At 39.2% G+C, this 20,178-nt stretch overlaps 1 protein-coding gene across 4 annotated transcripts in view; it reads right to left on the reverse strand.

Annotated features, from left to right (window-relative positions):
* Window positions 1–20,178, reverse strand: part of CDIN1 (CDAN1 interacting nuclease 1) — a 120,569-nt gene that overhangs the window by 29,891 nt on the left and 70,500 nt on the right. For 3 of the 4 annotated variants that reach the window (XM_035110485.3, XM_035110456.3, XM_035110478.3), the window contains 2 exons: window positions 18,411–18,476; window positions 14,827–14,932 (listed from right to left, as the gene is read on the reverse strand). In XM_035110485.3, coding sequence (XP_034966376.3) covers window positions 14,827–14,932; window positions 18,411–18,476 — 172 coding nt within the window. The remainder of the gene's footprint in view (window positions 1–14,826; window positions 14,933–18,410; window positions 18,477–20,178) is intronic. The other variant, XM_088671281.1, reaches the window with a different exon arrangement.

The raw sequence follows: 20,178 nt of genomic DNA on the forward strand, positions 1-20,178 counted from the left end.
GGTGGCAATGGGTGAAATTATAAATATAAAATGTCCATCTATATATATATAAAAATGTAAAAATCTTGAAAGTGTCGGCCGCACTTTTCTCCGTAACCGCTTGACTGATCGTCCTGAAATTTTGACACAACAATCCAGGCCACTTCCCGAGGGTTGTTGGGGACAAAAAACCCTCAAATTTCACATCTGGGCAGGTAGAAACCTGGTTTTCCACCAAGTCAAACAGCGCCCTCAAGTGGCGTTATACCCTCCTCCACCCCTCCCTTCCTGTGAAATCTAAGCCACACCCACAAACCAAATGACATCATCAACCAAGCAACTGAAACCACCAAGGCGGCCATTATCAGACCCCTAGGCCTTTGTTTTATGTAGGTCCCTGCTGCCAGGCCCCCACTAGGCCCGGGGGGGGGATAACCCACAGTAACGCACTTGGGGGCATGGCAAGGGGTTTTTACTTTACAATTTAGGACCACTACCCCCCCAAATAACCACAAGACAAAAATAAATACCATCCTTCAAAACGTCATGAGATAACGCCGGTCACGGAGGGGGGGGGGAACAAACTGAATAGATCATGGATCGGGACACGTGGAGGCAGTCACAGGGATTAGCCACAACAACGCGCCACACCCACAAACCCCGCCTCCGCTACGAGATCCTGTAGAACAGGGGGACTCTGAGGCTCAGGGGGATCTGAAGGGGGCCTATTACCAGACAACCCACAGAGTCAGGCCAAGGGGCCCTCCAGAACTGCGACTATCACTATGTCTTATTTTCCGGGTATGGCTTATATTGCACAAATGCTTAGAAATTCTGCTATGGCTTATTTTATGGGTATGTCTTATTTTAGGAGAAACAGGACACTACAACTGATTGCAAGCCTCTGTGTCTTTTTAAAAAAACAACCACCATGCACTTTCTCTCCTCAGTTTAAGTCCTCAGATATTTGCAGTGGCCACCCCCCACCCCATTTCACATCTTCTCCTTGCCACTTCCTGGGTTTTTTATGGAACTGAACAACTCAGGTGCTTCAGAACGTGCCTTCTGACCGAGGCCCCCTTTGGATTCGGAGACCTGCGCCAAGTGGCCCATATGACCCCCCCTCCTTCTGTCTGGGCCTGTTTGTTGCTACGGGGCTGTGGGGCTTCACTATTTGACCCCCCCGTCGGGATTTTTTAAGTAGTTCTCTGCGTCCCAGGGCGCATCATCACCCCCGATCCTTAATCTAAATATATAGAAATGTTCACGATGCGTGCGCAGGGGCCAATGTATGGAGATACAGGGGGGAAGGGACAACAGAGGGCTCAGACAAAAGTAAATACTGGGAAATGGAACCCAGAAACTGACATTTCCTTCTCCAAGGGTGGGGGCCAAGGTATGGAGATACATGGGGGAGGGGCCAACACTCCCCAGGGACAACAGAAGGCTCAGACAAAAGGGCATGCTGGGAAATAGAACCTAGAAGCTGACTGTTCCTTTTCGAAGGGTGGGGGACAAGGTATGGAGATACAGGGGGGAGGGGCCAACACTACCCAGGGACAACAGAGGGAAGGGTATCCTACCGAAACACAGGGATGAGCCCGGGTGGAGGGAGGAGGGGCAGGATACGTCATGGATCGGGACAAGGTAGGGTGGGGGAATCACAGGAAAGAACCACAGCAACACGTGGCCAGGTCAGCTAGTTGTCTATATAATAGTAGCTAGTACAATTGTATAATCTATCTAGTCTGTTCCAATACCCACATTAATCCCTATGGGTAAACAAAATTTCCCCCAGTTTCTCTAGCTAACTGAACATCTTGTCAACTGCGTTCAAAAAACCTTTCTTCCTCATCTCAGACAGCATGTCTAGCATTTTAATTCTCATACAAAGTGTAATATTATAGTGAGGGTAGTATTTAAAGCAAAATAAATGTTTCATAAGGGCTCAACTAGATGTCCATTTGTGCCGTGATTTGTAGGCACAGGCCTGCGATTTCTAAGCACAGGTCTCTGTGTGGGTTTTTTGCCCCGCTGGGAAAACCTGCTGTTTACAGTTGAATCAGAACAATTGTCAGGTGGGTTTTCCATGAATTTCCTCTGATACAGTGATAAACAGTGGGTTTTTCCAGGGAGAGAAGTGGTAGAAAAAAACTCTGTACCTGTGCCTGGAAATTATGGGCCTATACCCAAATTGTGGCACAAATGGAAGTCTGGCTGAGCCCCAAGAGATGAGTGGGTTGTTTCTTCCTCCTTCAAAGTAACTAAATATTTATCCTCATTGAGGCATTTATCCTCACTGAGGCTTCACAGAGTATCTTATATTTTAGCCTTCCTTACAGTTAAGGACCCAGGTGGCGCTGTGGGTTAAAGCACAGAGTCTAGGGCTTGCTGATCAGAAGGTCGGCGGTTCGAATCCCTGCAATGGGGTGAGTTCCCGTTGCTCAGTCCCAGCTCCTGCCCACCTAGCAGTTCGAAAGCACGTCAAAGTGCAAGTAGATAAATAGGGACCGCTCCGGCGGGAAGGTAAACGGCGTTTCCGTGCGCTGCTCTGGTTCGCCAGAAGCAGCTTTGTCATGATGGCCACATGACCCGGAAGCTGTCTGCGGACAAACGCCGGCTCCCTCGGCCTATAGAGTGAGATGAGCGCCGCAACCCCAGAGTCGGACACGACTGGACTTGATGGTCAGGGGCCCCTTTACCTTTACCTTACAGTTACCTAAACCAGGCTTGAATTTATTTACCTTTTCAGAGAAAACAATTAAAATATAATATGCCCAGAGGCTTGTGCTTTCTCCTCTTCTTCCCCTGTAATTAAGCCATTTTCACACACTGCTTCTTTGGCAATTCAGATTACATGTTAACATTCATGCAGTGAGAAAATTTTGAATCTAACAAGCGCATACAACATAAAATTTATCTACCACTTTATTTTAAAAAGCCCAGTTGAAATCACATAATGAACTTATGTAATAGATGGACTGAAAATCTTACTCGGCTACGTGTGATCGCCAAAGAAGAAGTTTACAAGGACCAACACTGAGTAGACTTGACAAATGCTACTTCATTTTTAAATTGAAGGTCGTTTGCACCTTTGCAACTGACACTATAAATTTGAACAGTGCTATGAAAAAGTAAAGGGGGGTTACTTTTTGTTCACTTAAAAATATTTTTAACGGATTCTTTCGTTAAACTGTGATTTGTTTATTAAATTAATAGACACAGCACTAAAATATTAGAATAACAGGTGACAATGGAAGAATTACAGAAATATTACTTTGTAAATTTATAATAATAATAATAATAATAATAATAATAATAATAATTTATTTATACCCCACCCATCTGGCCGGGTTCCCCCAGCCACTCTGGGCGGCTTCCAACAAAATACTAAAATACAGAAATATAGTAATATAATAACTTATATGGTCATAAGCAGCTTAAAAGAATTAGTTTAACTTATTTTGTGTATATTTATACAAAAATACAGGAGACACATGATTAACCAGTAAGGACTGCATAGCTAAGAATACAATTTTCAAAAAGTATTAAATTTTAATAACATGAAACAAAATCATGTGGAAGGCTCAAAAGCAATATGAAATAAAATTAACAAAAAATCAAGAGAGGGAAATTCAAACTGAAATGCATGATGGGCAATTAAGGGCCTATTTTGACAATTCTAAGTGGTCAAGTTTTTAAGGTATGACAGTGAAACCTTAACCTATCTATAAAGGAGTGATAAATGAGGCATTTTGTGTCATTACAGTCCCATAAATCACTTTCTTTAACTGCTGATGGCTTTTATCAGATCTAACCTTTTCAAGCTTCTACTAGAGTGCTAACATTTTCAACTCTGACATATGTGCAGTTTACAAATTCTGCAGCTGATTAACTCTGGACAGAAACTCACTGCCATCATTGTCTTTATTCAAGTGGGGTTAGAGCTCCAGTCTCCAAAATTCACAAGACACTCTTACAGCACAACCAAGAGAAACAAAAACAAGAACACTTTAATCCATAGCCATGTCTGTGGAATCCAAAACAAATGTGTTTTTTGGGATCTTCTTAGCGCTGCCACACATCCAGCTCTATTCTGTGATTATGAACACATTTGGAGTGAAACTGTCAGACTGCTAAAAAGTATGTGGTCCAAATTCAAATTTTGTGGCCTGTGTTTCAGTTTAGTGTTACATCTAGAGGCCAGCAATCAGTGTGTACACTTTGTTTTAAAAAGACACACTAAATGAAACTGAAAGCTAGCATATTGTTTTTAAACCAACAGGTTTAAACAATAATACAATTATCTGTTGCTGTTAGTTATTTTGAAGCATCCTATTAAATTCTTACCATATGAATGCATTTAGAATGCATGTATTCTAAAAACAATTATGGAAGCAGGCAATGTACCGTATTTACTCGAGTTTAATGTGCCATCGAATCTAATGCACACCTCAAGTTTCACAACCTTCAAACCAAAAAAAAGTATTTGCTGGTGAATGTAAATGCGCCATCGAATCTAATGCTCACTTTAATTTTCACAACATAATTTGGCCAAAAAAGGTGAGCATTATATTCAAGTAAATACGGTGGCATTAGCAACCTTCATAGTAATGTTAAAAAATTGAAATACTTTGTGCTAAACTAAGCATTTGGGAAGAAAATATAAAAAGTAATGTTTTGAATCCTGACGCCAGAAACAACCAATTGCATAGAACAGTGTTTCTCAACCAGTGTGCCTCCAGATGTTTTGGGACTACAACTCCCATCATCCCTAGCTAGCAAGACCAGTGGTCAGGAATAATGGGAGTTGTAGTCCCAAAACATCTGGAGGCACACTGGTTGAGAAACACTGGCATAGAAGTCATATAGTGTTCAGTAAAATATATAAAATCAAGAATTGCCTGAATGCAGCATGCAGTATGTATGGCCTATCTTTAGCTAGTTCCAAGGTATGGTCTGAAGTCAGATGAGGCCACTATTTTGCTGAAGTCAAGTCTGGATCATGACCTCAGGCATGTGACCTAGAAACCATGTGGATTCCATGGTAGAAGAAAGTTGGGGTATAAATGTAGGGGGGGGATTAAATATATTCCAGGTTACTGTAAAGTTTCAACATAATATAGTCATATCTGAATCTGGAGACACTACAAATGTGTATCGATTTAAATCTGATGCACTTACACAAATTCAAAGCAAAATGTTCACTAAAATTCAGCTAGAAGATGTAATTGATATAGACACCAAAGCTATACTCACATTTAAGGAGCTACTGTCTTAAGTAATCTTAGTCATGTTGAAGAAATCCTGATGTTGGTTGTGTGACCACTGGAAGCCTAGTACTTCAGATAGTATTAGTTTTGATAAGAACTAACTACACATCGGACCTAAATAATGAAACCTGAAGAGACAGGCTCAGGCCACACAAATAGGAATGTCCGCAGAGATCCTCCGGCAGCAGATTGCCTCTTTTTGATAAATGACAAACCTCAGAGAAATAGTGGGTGACAACTTTTTTCAGCATCACATCACGGCTAGCACAGCCTTGTAATGTCATCTCAGACTGCCCACAACAATGCATTTATTTCACTAATAATGTAACACATGCAGCTACAACTGAGATGCAAATCCAGGTACAGCAATGCACATTTAAGACAAAAGAATTTTTTATCATTTACAACAAAAGCATGCGACTTATTGGTGTTTACATCAAAGATGATGCTTTGATAACAAAAATCAATTCAGAAAGAACACATTTTTTTTATAATACAGGACTTAAAGAAAAACTTAATATGGTCCAAACTTGCTTTATATATACACACTTAAATATTGAAATTTTCATGACTAAATATACCATAACTGCTGCCATTGGAACTAGTAATTACTTGGTAATTTCTTATCTCAAAATGCACTTTTTTGATTTACCCATTATTTCTTACCAAGTAATTATGGGTAAATCAAGAAAATATGCATTTTGAGGTGAAGCAACCAGAACTTTACATCGAGGTCTTGTTCCTGGTCAGGCACTGCCAGTTCAGCCCCCATGAGTATGTATGTGAAATGCAACACACTATACTTATTTTCACTAAACTGCATTTGCAATTCAGTCTATTTGGAGAGGTCCTTTCCCAGCTCTTCACAGTAGTAGCCTTTGATGAGGAACTTCTTTGAAAGTCCAGGTACATTATGTCAGCCAGAGCACTGCTTATCTATATGCTTGTTGACACTCTCAAAAAATTCTAATAGAGTCATGAGATAGGACTAGCAGAAGCCATACTTGCTTTGCTTCAGCAAGGCACGCTCTTCTACAGTGGTACCTCGGGTTAACAACTTAATTCATTCTGGAGGTCCGTTCTTAACCTGAAATGGTTCTTAACCTGAGGTACCACTTTAGCTAATGGGGCCTCCCACTGCCGCACCATTTCTGTTCTCATCCTGAAGCAAAGTTCTTAACCCGAGGTACTAATTCTGGGTTAGCGGAGTCTGTAAGCTGAAGCGTCTGTAACCCAAGGTACCACTGTATATGCTTCATTATTTCATCTTCAACAATACTTTCCACAATTTCCCCTGGGACAGATGTTAAACTCACTGGCCTGTAATTTCCAGGATCTGCCCCTGATTTCCCTTTTTTAAAAATCAGTATAATATTGGCCTCAGGTATGGAGGCTGTTCTTAGGAACAAGTTACATATTTTTCTTAGAAGATAAGCAGTTTCACCATTGAGTTCTTTGAGAACTCTTGAGTAGATGTTAGCTGGAAAAGGTGATTTGCCAGTTTTTATTCACTCCTGCAAAAGTTAGTTCAGGCACTGGGACCTGCCCTACATCCTCTGTTGTGAAGACAGATGCAAAGAATTCATTCAATGTCAATCAATCAATCAATCAATCAATCAACCAATCATTCAATGTCCTTATCCTCCCTGGTCATCCAAAAGTCCAACTGCCTCCCTAGACTGTCTCCTGCTACTAATATATTTAAAGAACCTTTGTCGATCTTCATCTTTATAGCAATGTGTTCCTTAAATTCTTTCTTAGCATCCCTTGCTGTCTGCTTGCCCTCACTTTTTTTTTGGCCAAAGTTTGTGTCCCTTTCAGTTCTTTTCATTCAGACAAGAGTTCCATTTATTTTAAAGGAAGCTGCCTTGCCTCTAATGGCATCTTTGACTCGTTAACCACACTAGCACCTTCTTGGCCAGGCTTCCTCAACCTCGGCCCTTCAGATGTTTCAAGACGACAATTCCCATCATCCCTGACCACTGGTCCTGCTAGCTAGGGATCATGGGAGTTGTAGACCAAAAACATCTGGAGGGCCGAGGTTGAGGAAGCCTGCTCTTGGCCCTCATGGTATCTTTCTTGATCTGTAGCATACACACCAGTTTAATTTCTAATATTGCATTGTTAAACAACTCCCAAGCATTTTGGAATAATTTGACATTCTTGAATTTGCCTTTCAGCTTCATTTTTACCAAGCTTCTCATTTGGGGGGAAGTTTCCTCTTTTGTAACCCAATGTGACCATGTTGGATTTTCTTTGTAATTGGCTATTTGCATGTATATTTAATTTAATAGCACTTTGCTCATTGTTCCTAATTGGCTCAACAACACTTAGATCTTACACCAGGTCCTGTACAGCATTTTAGATTTCAACTGGAGCCAGAAGAAACTAGTTTCCCCCAGAATATTTTTTTTGCATGATATCAAGAAATGTTAAGTCTTGTTCAACTGCCCAAAGACTCCAATGATGAATTCTCTTTTCATTTTTGTGCAAGGTCACTGACAGGCTACACCCCCTCCCTCTCACAAAGGCACAGGTGGAGGAAGTTCACTTTCCACCTTCTTGACAGAAAAAACCCTGAGCTCCAACAATCCAAGCATGTTCTGGCCTCATCAACCAGGCAGAAGACTAAGCTCTGCATGACAGTGCCTGGGAAGAGGTGTTTTATTTTACATTAAGACCATGTGTTAGAAGCTGCTTTGAGAATCACTGAATTAAAGGCAAAAACTTTCCAAAGAAATAAAAAGCTGTAAATTCAATTAACTTCAAGAGGATTGTTTTTACCATTTATTGGACATTTGGAAACAAGTTCTCCATTACTCATGACATAGTCTGGATTAAAAATATCTTCCAGAAACACATATTCTTTACTTACTAAGCAGATAACTCTTCAGGCACAGGTAGGTAACACCTTGTATTTTAAGCATTAAAGATTTAGTATAGACTAAGTGCCAGTAGTCTCCGCACCCCAACATCTTTATACAGCCTATCCTATGCACATTTACTCAGATACATGTCCTTGTAAAGGTAAAGGTAAAGGACCCCTGACAGTTAAGTCCAGTCGCAGATGACTCTGGGGTTGCGGCACTCATCTCGCTTTACAGGCAGAGGGAGCTGGCATTTGACCACAGACAGTTTTTCTGGGTCATGTGGCCAGCATGACTAAGCCGTTTCCGGCGAACAGAACACTGAAACCAGAGCAGTGCAAGGAAATGCCGTTTACCTTCCCGCCAGAGCAGTACCTATTTATCTACTTGCACTTTTTGGCATACTTTCAAACTGCTAGGTTGACAGGAGTTGGGACTGAGCAACGCAAGCTCACCCCATCACAGGGATTCGAACCGCCAACCTTCTGATTGGCAAGCCCAAGAGGCTCAGTAGTTTAGACCACAGCGCTACCCACGTCCCTACATGTCCTAGTAATTCTGTTAGGAGCACAGTCTGAGGCTGTCCATACTATACATCAGTGTTTATTCAGGTAACACTGCGCTCCCACCAATGATGTTTGAAATATGTTAGCCACAATCCATATGTATCCTATCGTTTATTGAGAAATACTGCTGTTTGATCCTTTCCCCCTCAAATGAGCTTCCATCCCAATTGAAAATGTAAGCTATAGTTCAGCTGAGGTGTGTACATTTGAGACAGCCACTGCACATGCACAGGTAACAGTTTCAAACAATAGGAGTTCAGCATGTCAAAATAAATCAGGTAGAGTGCAGTGGGTGAAGACATCTCCGCTCACTCTCTGGTGTGTACAACAATGTAAAAGAGCTACTTTAAACAGTGGACAAAAATGACCTCACTGTGTTTCAAATCACAAGTATGGTATGTTACATAGCCTAAGTTTCAAATTCAGGAAGAACCAGATTCAAAATGTTGTAAGGTAATACCAATAGGTTCTATCAGGTGTGAGGCAGCAGATCTATGATACTCCATTGCTCTTATTTTACTTTCCTCATCTTCAGAGTAACAAATGGGGACACAAAGAAATGAAATAAAAGGGGAGATTCTAGCCACAGACCTTCTATGTCAGGTTCCATTGGGCCCTATGTTTACCACTTCCAAGTAAAAAATCAGAAGAGAATAAATCTGAGACCACTGTTGGTCCATATAAATATATTTTATTTTATACCTCACACACTATTTAAATTTACCACTAGTGACATCAGGAACTTCTACTTACTTGTCTTGCAGACATCCCAACGTTTTTAATGTAACCAATTTCAGATTCTGTCTTTACTGTATGCTTATACAATTTCAGAAGGTTTAATTCTTCAGATTTCCATTAGTTAATTTAGTAAGGGAATTTGCATCATAAAATTCTTCCAACACCTGGTCTTCCTTTTTCTTTTTGAAAAATTTACTGGATGTCTAATATAGTTAATATTCAGTAGAATGTGAGAATAATTTTTATACAACTCTGATAGTTAGAAAGATAGATAACTCAATTATTAGATCATCTATCAAAATATTCAGATGTGTAAGAGGCTACTAAAAAGATTGATGACTGAGAAAGTCCACTGATTCTCCAGCCATCATATTCATGCATTTGGCTAGACAACATTTTTCGCTTCCTTCACAAGCAAGCTTCATTACCCATCACTCCACTGAAAAGAGTTTATTATGAGGCTGCCATCTTGGGAAGACTATTATTTAGATGATAAATGTTGGAGGGGGGAGTGTGTCTAGCCTTTTTTTAAAGATGAGCTTTGTGACAGATAAAACAAACAGCATCTACATTTCTAATTAACTTAAATTTGGCAGATACAAATACAGGTCAGTAATGCTATAGTATGCTGCTGGAATATCTTCTATCTGAAATTTACTGTTAATTTGTAAAATGTAAATGAACTAATTAGAAGAAAAGCAGGATCGTTTGTGACAAACCACTTCTGTTAGTTCTTTGGTTATTGACATTTATGAGCAACTGAACTTCCTTATTCCGATTTAGGATAATTACCCTTATTAATTTAATTTTTTTTAAAAAAATTCCGATTTAGGATAATTACCCTTATTAATTTAATTTTTTTTTAAAAAAATCCGATTTAGGATAATTACCCTTATTAATTTAATTTTTTTTTAAAAAAAATTGGAAAACGCATGCAGAAAAATATTACATGGTATAGAATAAAGAAGGATTTAAAAGTCTCCCCCTCAAATTATTATGCTTTAAAGGGGATTTGGAATAGTTATGAATATGTCATTCTGTGTACTACATTTTAAAATATCCCAAATAATGTAGCTAATGTTTTAAAATAGATTCTTGCCGCACAACTGTATGGCTAGTATGTCCTAAAGTAAGATGATTCTATTTTTGTCAATTACTTTAAACTTCTTTCTTTACACACACAGCGAAAGCTTCGTAATTTGATTAGCAAAGCACTCATAAAAATTACACAATGGAAGAGGGAATGTAGCTAGGCCTGAGTTTCAGCAAGCAAAGCAACCTTCTTAAATAATAATTTTAATAAATGTTTTGGTTCTGTTCAGAAAATGTTTCTACCATTCATATGTAGATAAAGACTCAACAATAACATGTACATTCAAAATGTCAGATGTAAATGTCAATTAAAAATTACAAGGAGTTCTGAAAGGTAAGGTCTGTGGGGGCTGACATTCTTTGACATAGTGGAGTGTCTGTGACCAGGCCTTTGGCAAACATAGCAGGATCTATGCTGTCAGCTCTTATCGTACGTAAGCCTAGATGCTTGTCTAATCTGAATGAGAAATACCAAGGAAATTGGAGCTGATGCCTTGCAGTAATATAGATGGAAGCTGAAAGCGTTCTGTCTGTATTATGGAAAAGCCTCCAATGATGCAACAATATTTGAAAGATTAGAGGAAAAATGGAAAGAAATATAATTCAAACAATGAAAGATCATAGTATTCATAGAAAAATAGAACAGCCTCAAAAACATTTATAAAAGATTGTCTAAATCTGGTGTACTACTAAAATGCTCAGTATGGAAAACATTTTTCCCAAAGTGAAATTTACTAGCTAATGTAATCTTAATTGCACTTTATGTGACTTTATTCTTGTTGTGTTGCCACCACTGCTGAATTTTTACTACAAAGAAAAAGAACACTATCATAAACATACTAATATCACAAACTTTAGAATTTTGAAGATTAGGCCATTATCCAAACACTAAGAATTTATTCCTTCAGGCTAAAGATGCTTTATACTACAGTACTTACTTTGGAAAAATTATCCGTTAACAGCACAATCCTCTGCACAATCAGAAATCCTACTGAATTAAAGGAAACAGTCCCAGGAAAGTGTGCATAGGATTGATTGAAAGAAAAATACACAGCTTACACATAAGCTTTAAACAAATATACAACTTTCTGCTCACAAACATTTTACAGGGTTCCTTTGAAGGCCTTTAGGATAACAAGCTTCCTGTGAGAAAATTAAAATTCACTACTTTTTTATTGCTCTGCGTAGACTCATAATAATTCCTCCCCCACCTGACAATGATAGCCTGAATGAAAAATGACAGTAATTCATGACTCTAAATTCATTCAAGCCCATTTCTGAAACAAGTTAACTAATGCTAGGACAGGCACGGGAGATAAGAGAGGGAAAGAGAATGTGGAATTTGTGAAATTCCATGAGCACTAGAGGGCTTAAGCAATCCTAAATCCCTGAGTGTTGGAATAAGGTCAAAACCTTTCAGTATTGTACCAGTGTGTCAAAATATGTCAACAAACCATCATACTGCAGGAAGAAGAATGACCTTTCAGTTCTTTGTGTATTGGCTGCCAATGAAGCTTTGGATACTGGGTATGCATGAACAGTTTTCCTAGATGCTTGACAAATGCAATTCCCAAGGTTTCCACTAAGTCCATTTGTTGAGCCACTGTGTTTCATTTTACCAATACAACTTTTTAAGCCCCTAAACTGCTAGATATTGACATTGTGCTAAGGAAAGGATGTCTTCCTTTCCTAAACATTTCTAAACAATTTAACTTTACCTCAACGTATCAACTGATAACATTATTATCAAAATACTCAGTACGTTAAATAACTTCGTCTTCCTCACATCTTTTTGCACATGTGTGATAAATGGTATTTAACAGACACAAGTTAAAATGGATTTTAAGTTTTACTCTCTTTGACAAAGTTGTTTTTAGAACATTATACTTTTTAAAATCTTCACCAGGTGCAATTTAGGCTGCAATTCTAAACCTACTTACTTGAGAGTAGACCTAATGAACATTATGCGCAGACATGAACTGTATTATTATATGGCTACATCACCCTTCTTCAGAAGATCACAGGGCGGTTTACATTATAAAAGCCCCCAAATATACACCAAATAACAAAGAAAACAATACCCCCCAACCATAGATTGTTTAATTAGGCAAAGGCTTTGGAGAAGAGGGGTGTTTTTGCCTGGTGCCTAAATATATGTATTCTAAGCACACTTAGTATGGAGTACTGGTCACCATAATCTCAGTGTAACTTCTGAGTGAGCATTTAGGATCACTTGGTGTGTGCCATTTTTAGAAAGGAACTTTGGGTGTGTTGATTAGCAATTAACACACTAGGAAAATTTAGAACATTCCTATTGATTAAATAGGAACTTTTCTATTTAATCAATAGGAGTGTATGCAGAGTACTAAAGACATTTAGATTACAATTAAATAGTGAAAGATTTCAGTAGATGGAAGGTTTGCTATTCATATTCAAAGAGTGTAGAAGAAATGCTACTCTCATTATGTAGAATTATCATTATTCTAATATCAGTGTCAAAGAAGACATTTTGTTAGTGCCTTCTTCAAACGTAGCAAAGTTACTTCCGATAATAACAGCGTCAAGGTTTCTCCTGGGACTCACTAAAACATAGTGTAGAGACACAGCCAGATTTGCAAACAATAGAAAAAGTAAACTGACTGCATCCTTACTTACTGTAAGTCATAATTGACAGTGAAGTTACTAATTATTAATTAATATGTCTCTTGATAGTACTAGTTTACTCATTAGTATATTACAGCAAAATATGCAAGTGCACAGCTTTAGGTTGGAATTCAACTATATAATTAATCCAAATTAGATTTTCATGTACTTTTAATATTTTACCATACATAGCATTTTTTTGCCATCTTACAGAGCAAAAAGGCATTTGGGAGTGGCCACAGTACAGGGGCAGAGCAAGAGGGCATTGCATCAAATGGCCCTACGTTCAATCCATGACATCTCCACATAAAATGAGCACAGGTACGGTAGCAGGGCTACGAAAGAGTCAGTGCTGGAGACTCTGAGATCTGCTAGGCAGGCTACTGGTCTAACTCAGAATAAATATATCAGCTTTATATATTCAGCACAAGTATCTCTCAAAAGGTTCAAACATGGCAGCTTGATAGGCTAAGATACATTTCTTCTATCAGTGGGGAGTGCCTCTGTGAAATAACTGGGGAGAGCCTGGGAGAAGAAAAAGGCAGAAACAGTAGGACACAAAAGGTTTCAGTGTAGTAGTTACTTTGGGATCACAGGCTTGGCAAGAGAGAAGGAACACATGTTTGAATGCCTGCAGAAATGAATTTTCAAGGGAAGTTTAATTGTTTTAATTTTAATGATAAGCAGGGCTTTTTTTCAGCTGGGGATCACTGGAGCTCATCTCCGGCACCTCTCAGGTGGGCACCATTGCTATTCTAAGAGAATAAGGGAAAGTTCATGGTGAGCTCTGGCACCTCTTTTTTATATATACAGTGGTACCTCTACTTACGAATAACTCTACTTACGAATGTTTCTACTTACAAACGGAGCTCCATCCGCCATCTTGGATGCGGTTTAGACAGGATTTTTTCTACTTACTAATTTTTAGATAGGGTTGCTTCGACTTACGAATTTTTTCTCCCAATGCATTCCTATGGGATTCGACTTACAATTTTTTTCAACTTACGAATGTGCGTTCGGAATGCATTAAATTCGTAAGTAGAGGTACCACTGTATAGTAAAACAGCATTGATAATAAGTGCCTGCCATTGAAGATGAACAAAGGCACCTTCAGAGGATGGACTTTATCCAATGGTGACTTTGCCCGAGTGGAAAGTCATGGATCCCTGCCACCTACTGCAGCTCTCTGCACTATATCCTATTCTATTTTGGAGGGTACAAAAGTGAGTACTAGTTGTGTGACCTGACTTGCAAGAACTGAAGCGATTTCCACAAAGGCAAAGTCACCATGGATTTTACCTGAAACATTAAAAGGGTGTGTGTAATATTAAGAGGCAAAATTCAGATCATAGGTAAGGGACATATTCTTGCACTTTACCCAAGCTGAGGTGGCAGAGCTTTCTAGTGTTGTGTGCTACAGCAAACATACTATGCTTATGCAATGAAAAGTGTCAGGGCCCATAAGCAGGAGCTACTCAGAGAAGTGGCTGCTTGCCGAGGGGACATCCATTTCATGTCAACAGTCTTTCTTCTCTTCCAGACAAATAGCAATAATGTACATATGGCCTATAGTTTAAATAACAAGAAAGAAAGAAAGAAAGAAAGAAAGAAAGAAAGAAAGAAAGAAAGAAAGAAAGAAAGAAAGAAAGAAAGGAAGAAAGAACCTACCTGTTCCAGTAACTCCAGAACTGGTCATTTAGATAGGCTTGGTGGCTACACTCATCTCCGAAAGAGGCTTTGCTTTCAATCCAATGAATGATATGACCTTCTACAGCTAAATTGGGGTGGGGGTGGGGATAATACATTTTAAAATGAACCCAAACCATTACAAATTCTTAAAATCACAGTAAATGAATATATCTTAATCTAACACAATTTACTGTTATGCAGGGCTTCCTAAGTTTTAAACCATACTGAAAAACACTGTCACTCAATCTTTTCACAGTCTGCTTGCATCTTTAAGGGTTCAGTTATTTATGGGCAGAATAACTGGGTATTATGTCTCATTGTTCACACTGTGCCCATTCATGACCCGCCACAATCCCCCCCCTTATTCACATGATAGCTATAAAGGGTTAGGGGAAATACAGAGACTGTGAAGCTTGTGTGGGAAAGGCAGAAACACGGGCACAATATTGCTGTGTCGTGTTGTACCACAAGACTGGGAAACCTATGCACCTCCAGATATTGCTAGAGGTGATATGATAACCATCTTCAAATATCTGAAGAGCTGTTACATGGAAGACGGAACAAGCTTCCTTTCTGCTGCTCTAGAAGTTTGGATCTGAACCAATGGATTCAAGGAGCCTGACTGAACATTAGGAAAAACTTTCTGATGGAAGTGGCAGCTTTCTGTGTGCGCAAATCTAAATTCCTGCTTGGCTTGGAGCAGCACACTTTTTGGTGTGGTGGGGTACTGCTCTTTATATAGTTGTTTTTATTAAAGGATTTTTATGGTTAACAGGGGTACATGCAACATCTCTGTTTTCAATTCATGTCTTTTCTACAGGTCAGTTACATTCGGTGTGAGACACTGCAATCATAAGACATTGTAAGGTTGGAAGAGGGTAGTGATTTTTCTTTCTTTTGGCATACTAAAAAATTGTATTTCAAAAATAAGATGAGATTTTTAAAAAGGTGCATGGGCACAGGTAAACAAATACATGCATGCAAGCCCACAATGGACCTCCGGTTTCTTTGCACTGAGTGGCATGTATATTTTTCTAAAATGATTTTTTTTATTGCTCTTTTGTGCAATTCTGGCATAGCAAGGGATAGAAGTCAAATTTGTTATGTCAAATCCATGATGTAGTTCTAATTCATTTGCAAGACCAATGCAGGTGCTTAGCACACCTGCTAAGCTTGTTGTACATATGCCATGATTTTTCTCTGTGTAATTTTCATCTGTAACAGCCTGGTCAAATGGACCACTGTGTAGCAACACACAAACACACACACTGCAGCAGTGTTGGGACTTTCAGTAAGTGGGGCACAGCTGGATGTATTTGACCTAATTACCATTTGCAGGATGCCTATTTAGCTCCCATGACACAATCTATCATTTGCACCATGGCAGCTAACGCACATTCACAACTGGGGCATTAGGAGTGGCAAGAAGTCTGACAAATTATGGTTAAAGTTTGTCTCACGGAGGAACAGTATTTTAGCTTTTGCAATGACTGAGGATAAAGCAGGTTTTAAAATATTTGTCTCAGGACAACAGCTTCTATGACATGTTTCTATAACAGGTTTACTTATGGATCAGGGTCAGTCTGGGATCTAAGTTTTTTGATCCCTCCCTCCCGCTCTATAATTATTACAGGCATTGTTTCATTACTGTGAATATCTAACAGTGTGTTATGATTATCCTGTTTCTCCCATAATGCCTTTAAGAACTAGTTACAGGTAGGTAGCCGTGTTGGTCTGATGCAGTTGAAACAGAAAAAAAAAATCCTTCCAGTAGCACCTTAGAGAGACCAACTAAATTTGTCATACACACGAAAGCTCATACCTATGACAAACTTAGTTGGTCTCTAAGGTGCTACTCTAAGGTGCCATGTAAGGTGCTACATGGAGGTTTCGTACACCTCAGGTAGTGTGGTTGCTGACCTTGAGCCAGACATCTTGGAGAGTGAAGTCAAATGGGCCTTAGAAAGCACTGCTAATAACAAGGCCAGTGGAAGTGATGATATTCCAGCTGAACTATTTAAAATTTTAAAAGATGATGCTGTTAAGGTGCTACACCCAATATGCCAGCAAGTTTGGAAAACTCAGCAATGGCCAAAGGATTGGAGAAGATCAGTCTACATCCCAATTCCAAAGAAGGGCAGTGCCAAAGAATGCTCCAACTACCGCACAATTGCGCTCATTTCACACGCCAGCAAGGTTATGCTTAAAATTCTACAAGGCAGGCTTAGGCAGTATGTGGACCGAGAACTCCCAGAAGTGCAAGCTGGATTTCGAAAGGGCAGAGGAACCAGAGACCAAATAGCAAACATGCGCTGGATTATGGAGAAAGCTAGAGAGTTCCAGAAAAACGTCTACTTCTGCTTCATTGACTATGCAAAAGCCTTTGACTGTGTCGACCACAGCAAACTTTGGCAAGTTCTTAAAGAAATGGGAGTGCCTGATCACCTCATCTGTCTCCTGAGAAATCTCTATGTGGGACAAGAAGCTACAGTTAGAACTGGATATGGAACAACTGATTGGTTCAAAATTGGGAAAGGAGTACGACAAGGTTGTATATTGTCTCCCTGCTTATTTAACTTATATGCAGAATTCATCATGCGAAAGGCTGGACTAGATGAATCCCAAGCCGGAATTAAGATTGCCGGAAGAAATATCAACAACCTCAGATATGCAGATGACACAACCTTGATGGCAGAAAGCGAGGAGGAATTAAAGAACCTTTTAATGAGGGTGAAAGAGGAGAGCGCAAAATATGGTCTGAAGCTCAACATCAAAAAAACCAAGATCATGGCCACTGGTCCCATCACCTCCTGGCAAATAGAAGGGGAAGAAATGGAGGCAGTGAGAGATTTTACCTTCTTGGGCTCCTTGATCACTGCAGATGGTGACAGCAGTCACGAAATTAAAAGACGCCTGCTTCTTGGGAGAAAAGCAATGACAAACCTAGACAGCATCTTAAAAAGCAGAGACATCACCTTGCCGACAAAGGTCCGTATAGTTAAAGCTATGGTTTTCCCAGTAGTGATGTATGGAAGTGAGAGCTGGACCATAAAGAAGGCTGATCGCCGAAGAATTGATGCTTTTGAATTATGGTGCTGGAGGAGACTCTTGAGAGTCCCATGGACTGCAAGAAGATCAAACCTATCCATTCTGAAGGAAATCAGCCCTGAGTGCTCCCTGGAAGGACAGATCGTGAAGCTGAGGCTCCAATACTTTGGCCACCTCATGAGAAGAGAAGAATCCTTGGAAAAGACCCTGATGTTGGGAAAGATTGAGGGCACTAGGAGAAGGGGACGTCAGAGGACAAGGTGGTTGGACAGTGTTCTCGAAGCTACGAACATGAGTTTGACCAAACTGCGGGAGGCAGTGCAAGACAGGAGTGCCTGGCGTGCTATGGTCCATGGGGTCACGAAGAGTCGGACACGACTAAACGACTAAACAACAACAACAACAAAAGGTGCTACTGGAAGGAATTTTTTTATTTTTTGTTTCGCCTTTAAGAACGTTAGCATTTCAGTATAAACAGATTCACCCACCAAAGCTTAAAAACCTCATGGACTCACCGACTGGCACCTCTAATATGAAGTCTGGTGTTTTGTCATAACCTTTTGCACGTAACTGATCTTCAGCTATAAAGAGAATGAATATTATAAACAATAGTATTATTCTTTTAACAAGATAGCAGAATAATTAATTTTCTTTTGAACGGAGGTACAAGAATTACTAATGCACTCATACATATCCTTCTTACGCATGCAATGCTGTGTCAGATTAAATGAACCTTCTTAGCAAACCTGATACATGAATATAAAAATGCTTCTTTGTCATCTCTGCATTTTTATGTCTTCATTATAAACATCATTAATTCAACCTGTCATACAGTACTTTGTTACTGAAAAATATTCAAAATAAAATATTTTAGTTGATTGGATCTCTCTGAAAGTAACTTTAAGAAATAGCTAGTGTTATCACAATGAAGACGCGCTGTACTTTTCACTCAATTTATACGTTGGGTGGAAATGAGTATAAAATCAAATCACTTAAAAGTTATTATAGGACACAGAAGTTATTCTAGCCTCTTAATTTGCTTCCATGTTGAACTATCTAGCATTCAGCCATCACATTCCAGTGGCACATAGACAGACACGAAGTCCAAGTTCAAACATAATGGGAAATTGTGACTTTTCACTTTGAGGATGAGCGGAGGCAAGCCTGGGGTTCACACGTTTCATCCAGAGGTGGATTTAGGTTAGTGCAATTGGTACTGGGTGCCGTGCTACAGGGGAGTGTAGATGGAGCATGAGAAGCAGGAGGGACATGCTGAATTTTAGCATCGCACAGAGTGCTGCTGAAATTTGAGAGCCCAAATCTGCTAGTGCTTCACCCTCCCCTTTACTTATATGCAAGGGGATGGAAACTCAAAGCTTCTTTTTTGCACTACACTGAAGTTTCCCATCAGCTGTGCATTCACAGCAGAAAGCCAAGGTTCTTCGCTTAATAAACAATACCATGCATGAGCTGTATGATGGTACATGTAACCTAATCATTCTCACTTTTCTTCTTTTCTGGGTAAACAAACCAGGCAGGGGATAGCTTAGTGTTGTGTCTGAATCTGGGATCACCTTCTCCCTAACGAATCAGTAAGCCAACAGCAAACAATGATTCAAGGCTGACTAGCAATGATAATTTATCAAAATATGAGAAACCATGAGACCCTGGTTTGTTATGATTTTCTGTGATTGGATGACACTTTTCTGTATTTAAATGCAACAGGAAACTGTTGCTTGTTTCAAACTGCAAATGGAAGCTTTAACTTTCTACCCTTATGCATGAAGAAGAAGGGTGGGGTATTCAAGCCTGAGACGCACGCTGGCATTTTCTCAAATTTGTAAATTTTACTTGAGGTTTTAAGTGGTATATCTAGTATTTTATCATAAAATAATAGAATTTATCTAATTCTGAAAGGGGCTTTTGATATTTATGAATGCCAATTTTTGAAGAATGCTTAGGAAATAAACTCTTCAAGTATTGTTTCTCTAAGTGGAAGACACAACAGAATGGCTTTCTAATATTTGAAAATAGTATTCTGTTATGGTCTACTAGTATGCTCAAATCATAGCATGTATTGAGCATTGATGTAAACTCCATCAATAATATCTTAATAGATATAAAAAGTAAGTAAAATATTTATTTAATTATTATTATTTAAATGGCATTACTACTGGTGGGGTAAGCCTTTCTAGGTGAAAAACAACAACTTTCTTGCATTGAGAATTTACCAATCTACACAACAAAATCCAAAGAGTGAGATCATGCTTTCTAGGGAAGTCC

The sequence above is a fragment of the Zootoca vivipara genome, chromosome 1 (genome assembly GCF_965207765.1).
Source record: "Zootoca vivipara chromosome 1, rZooViv2.hap1.1, whole genome shotgun sequence".
NCBI lineage: Eukaryota > Metazoa > Chordata > Lepidosauria > Squamata > Lacertidae > Zootoca > Zootoca vivipara.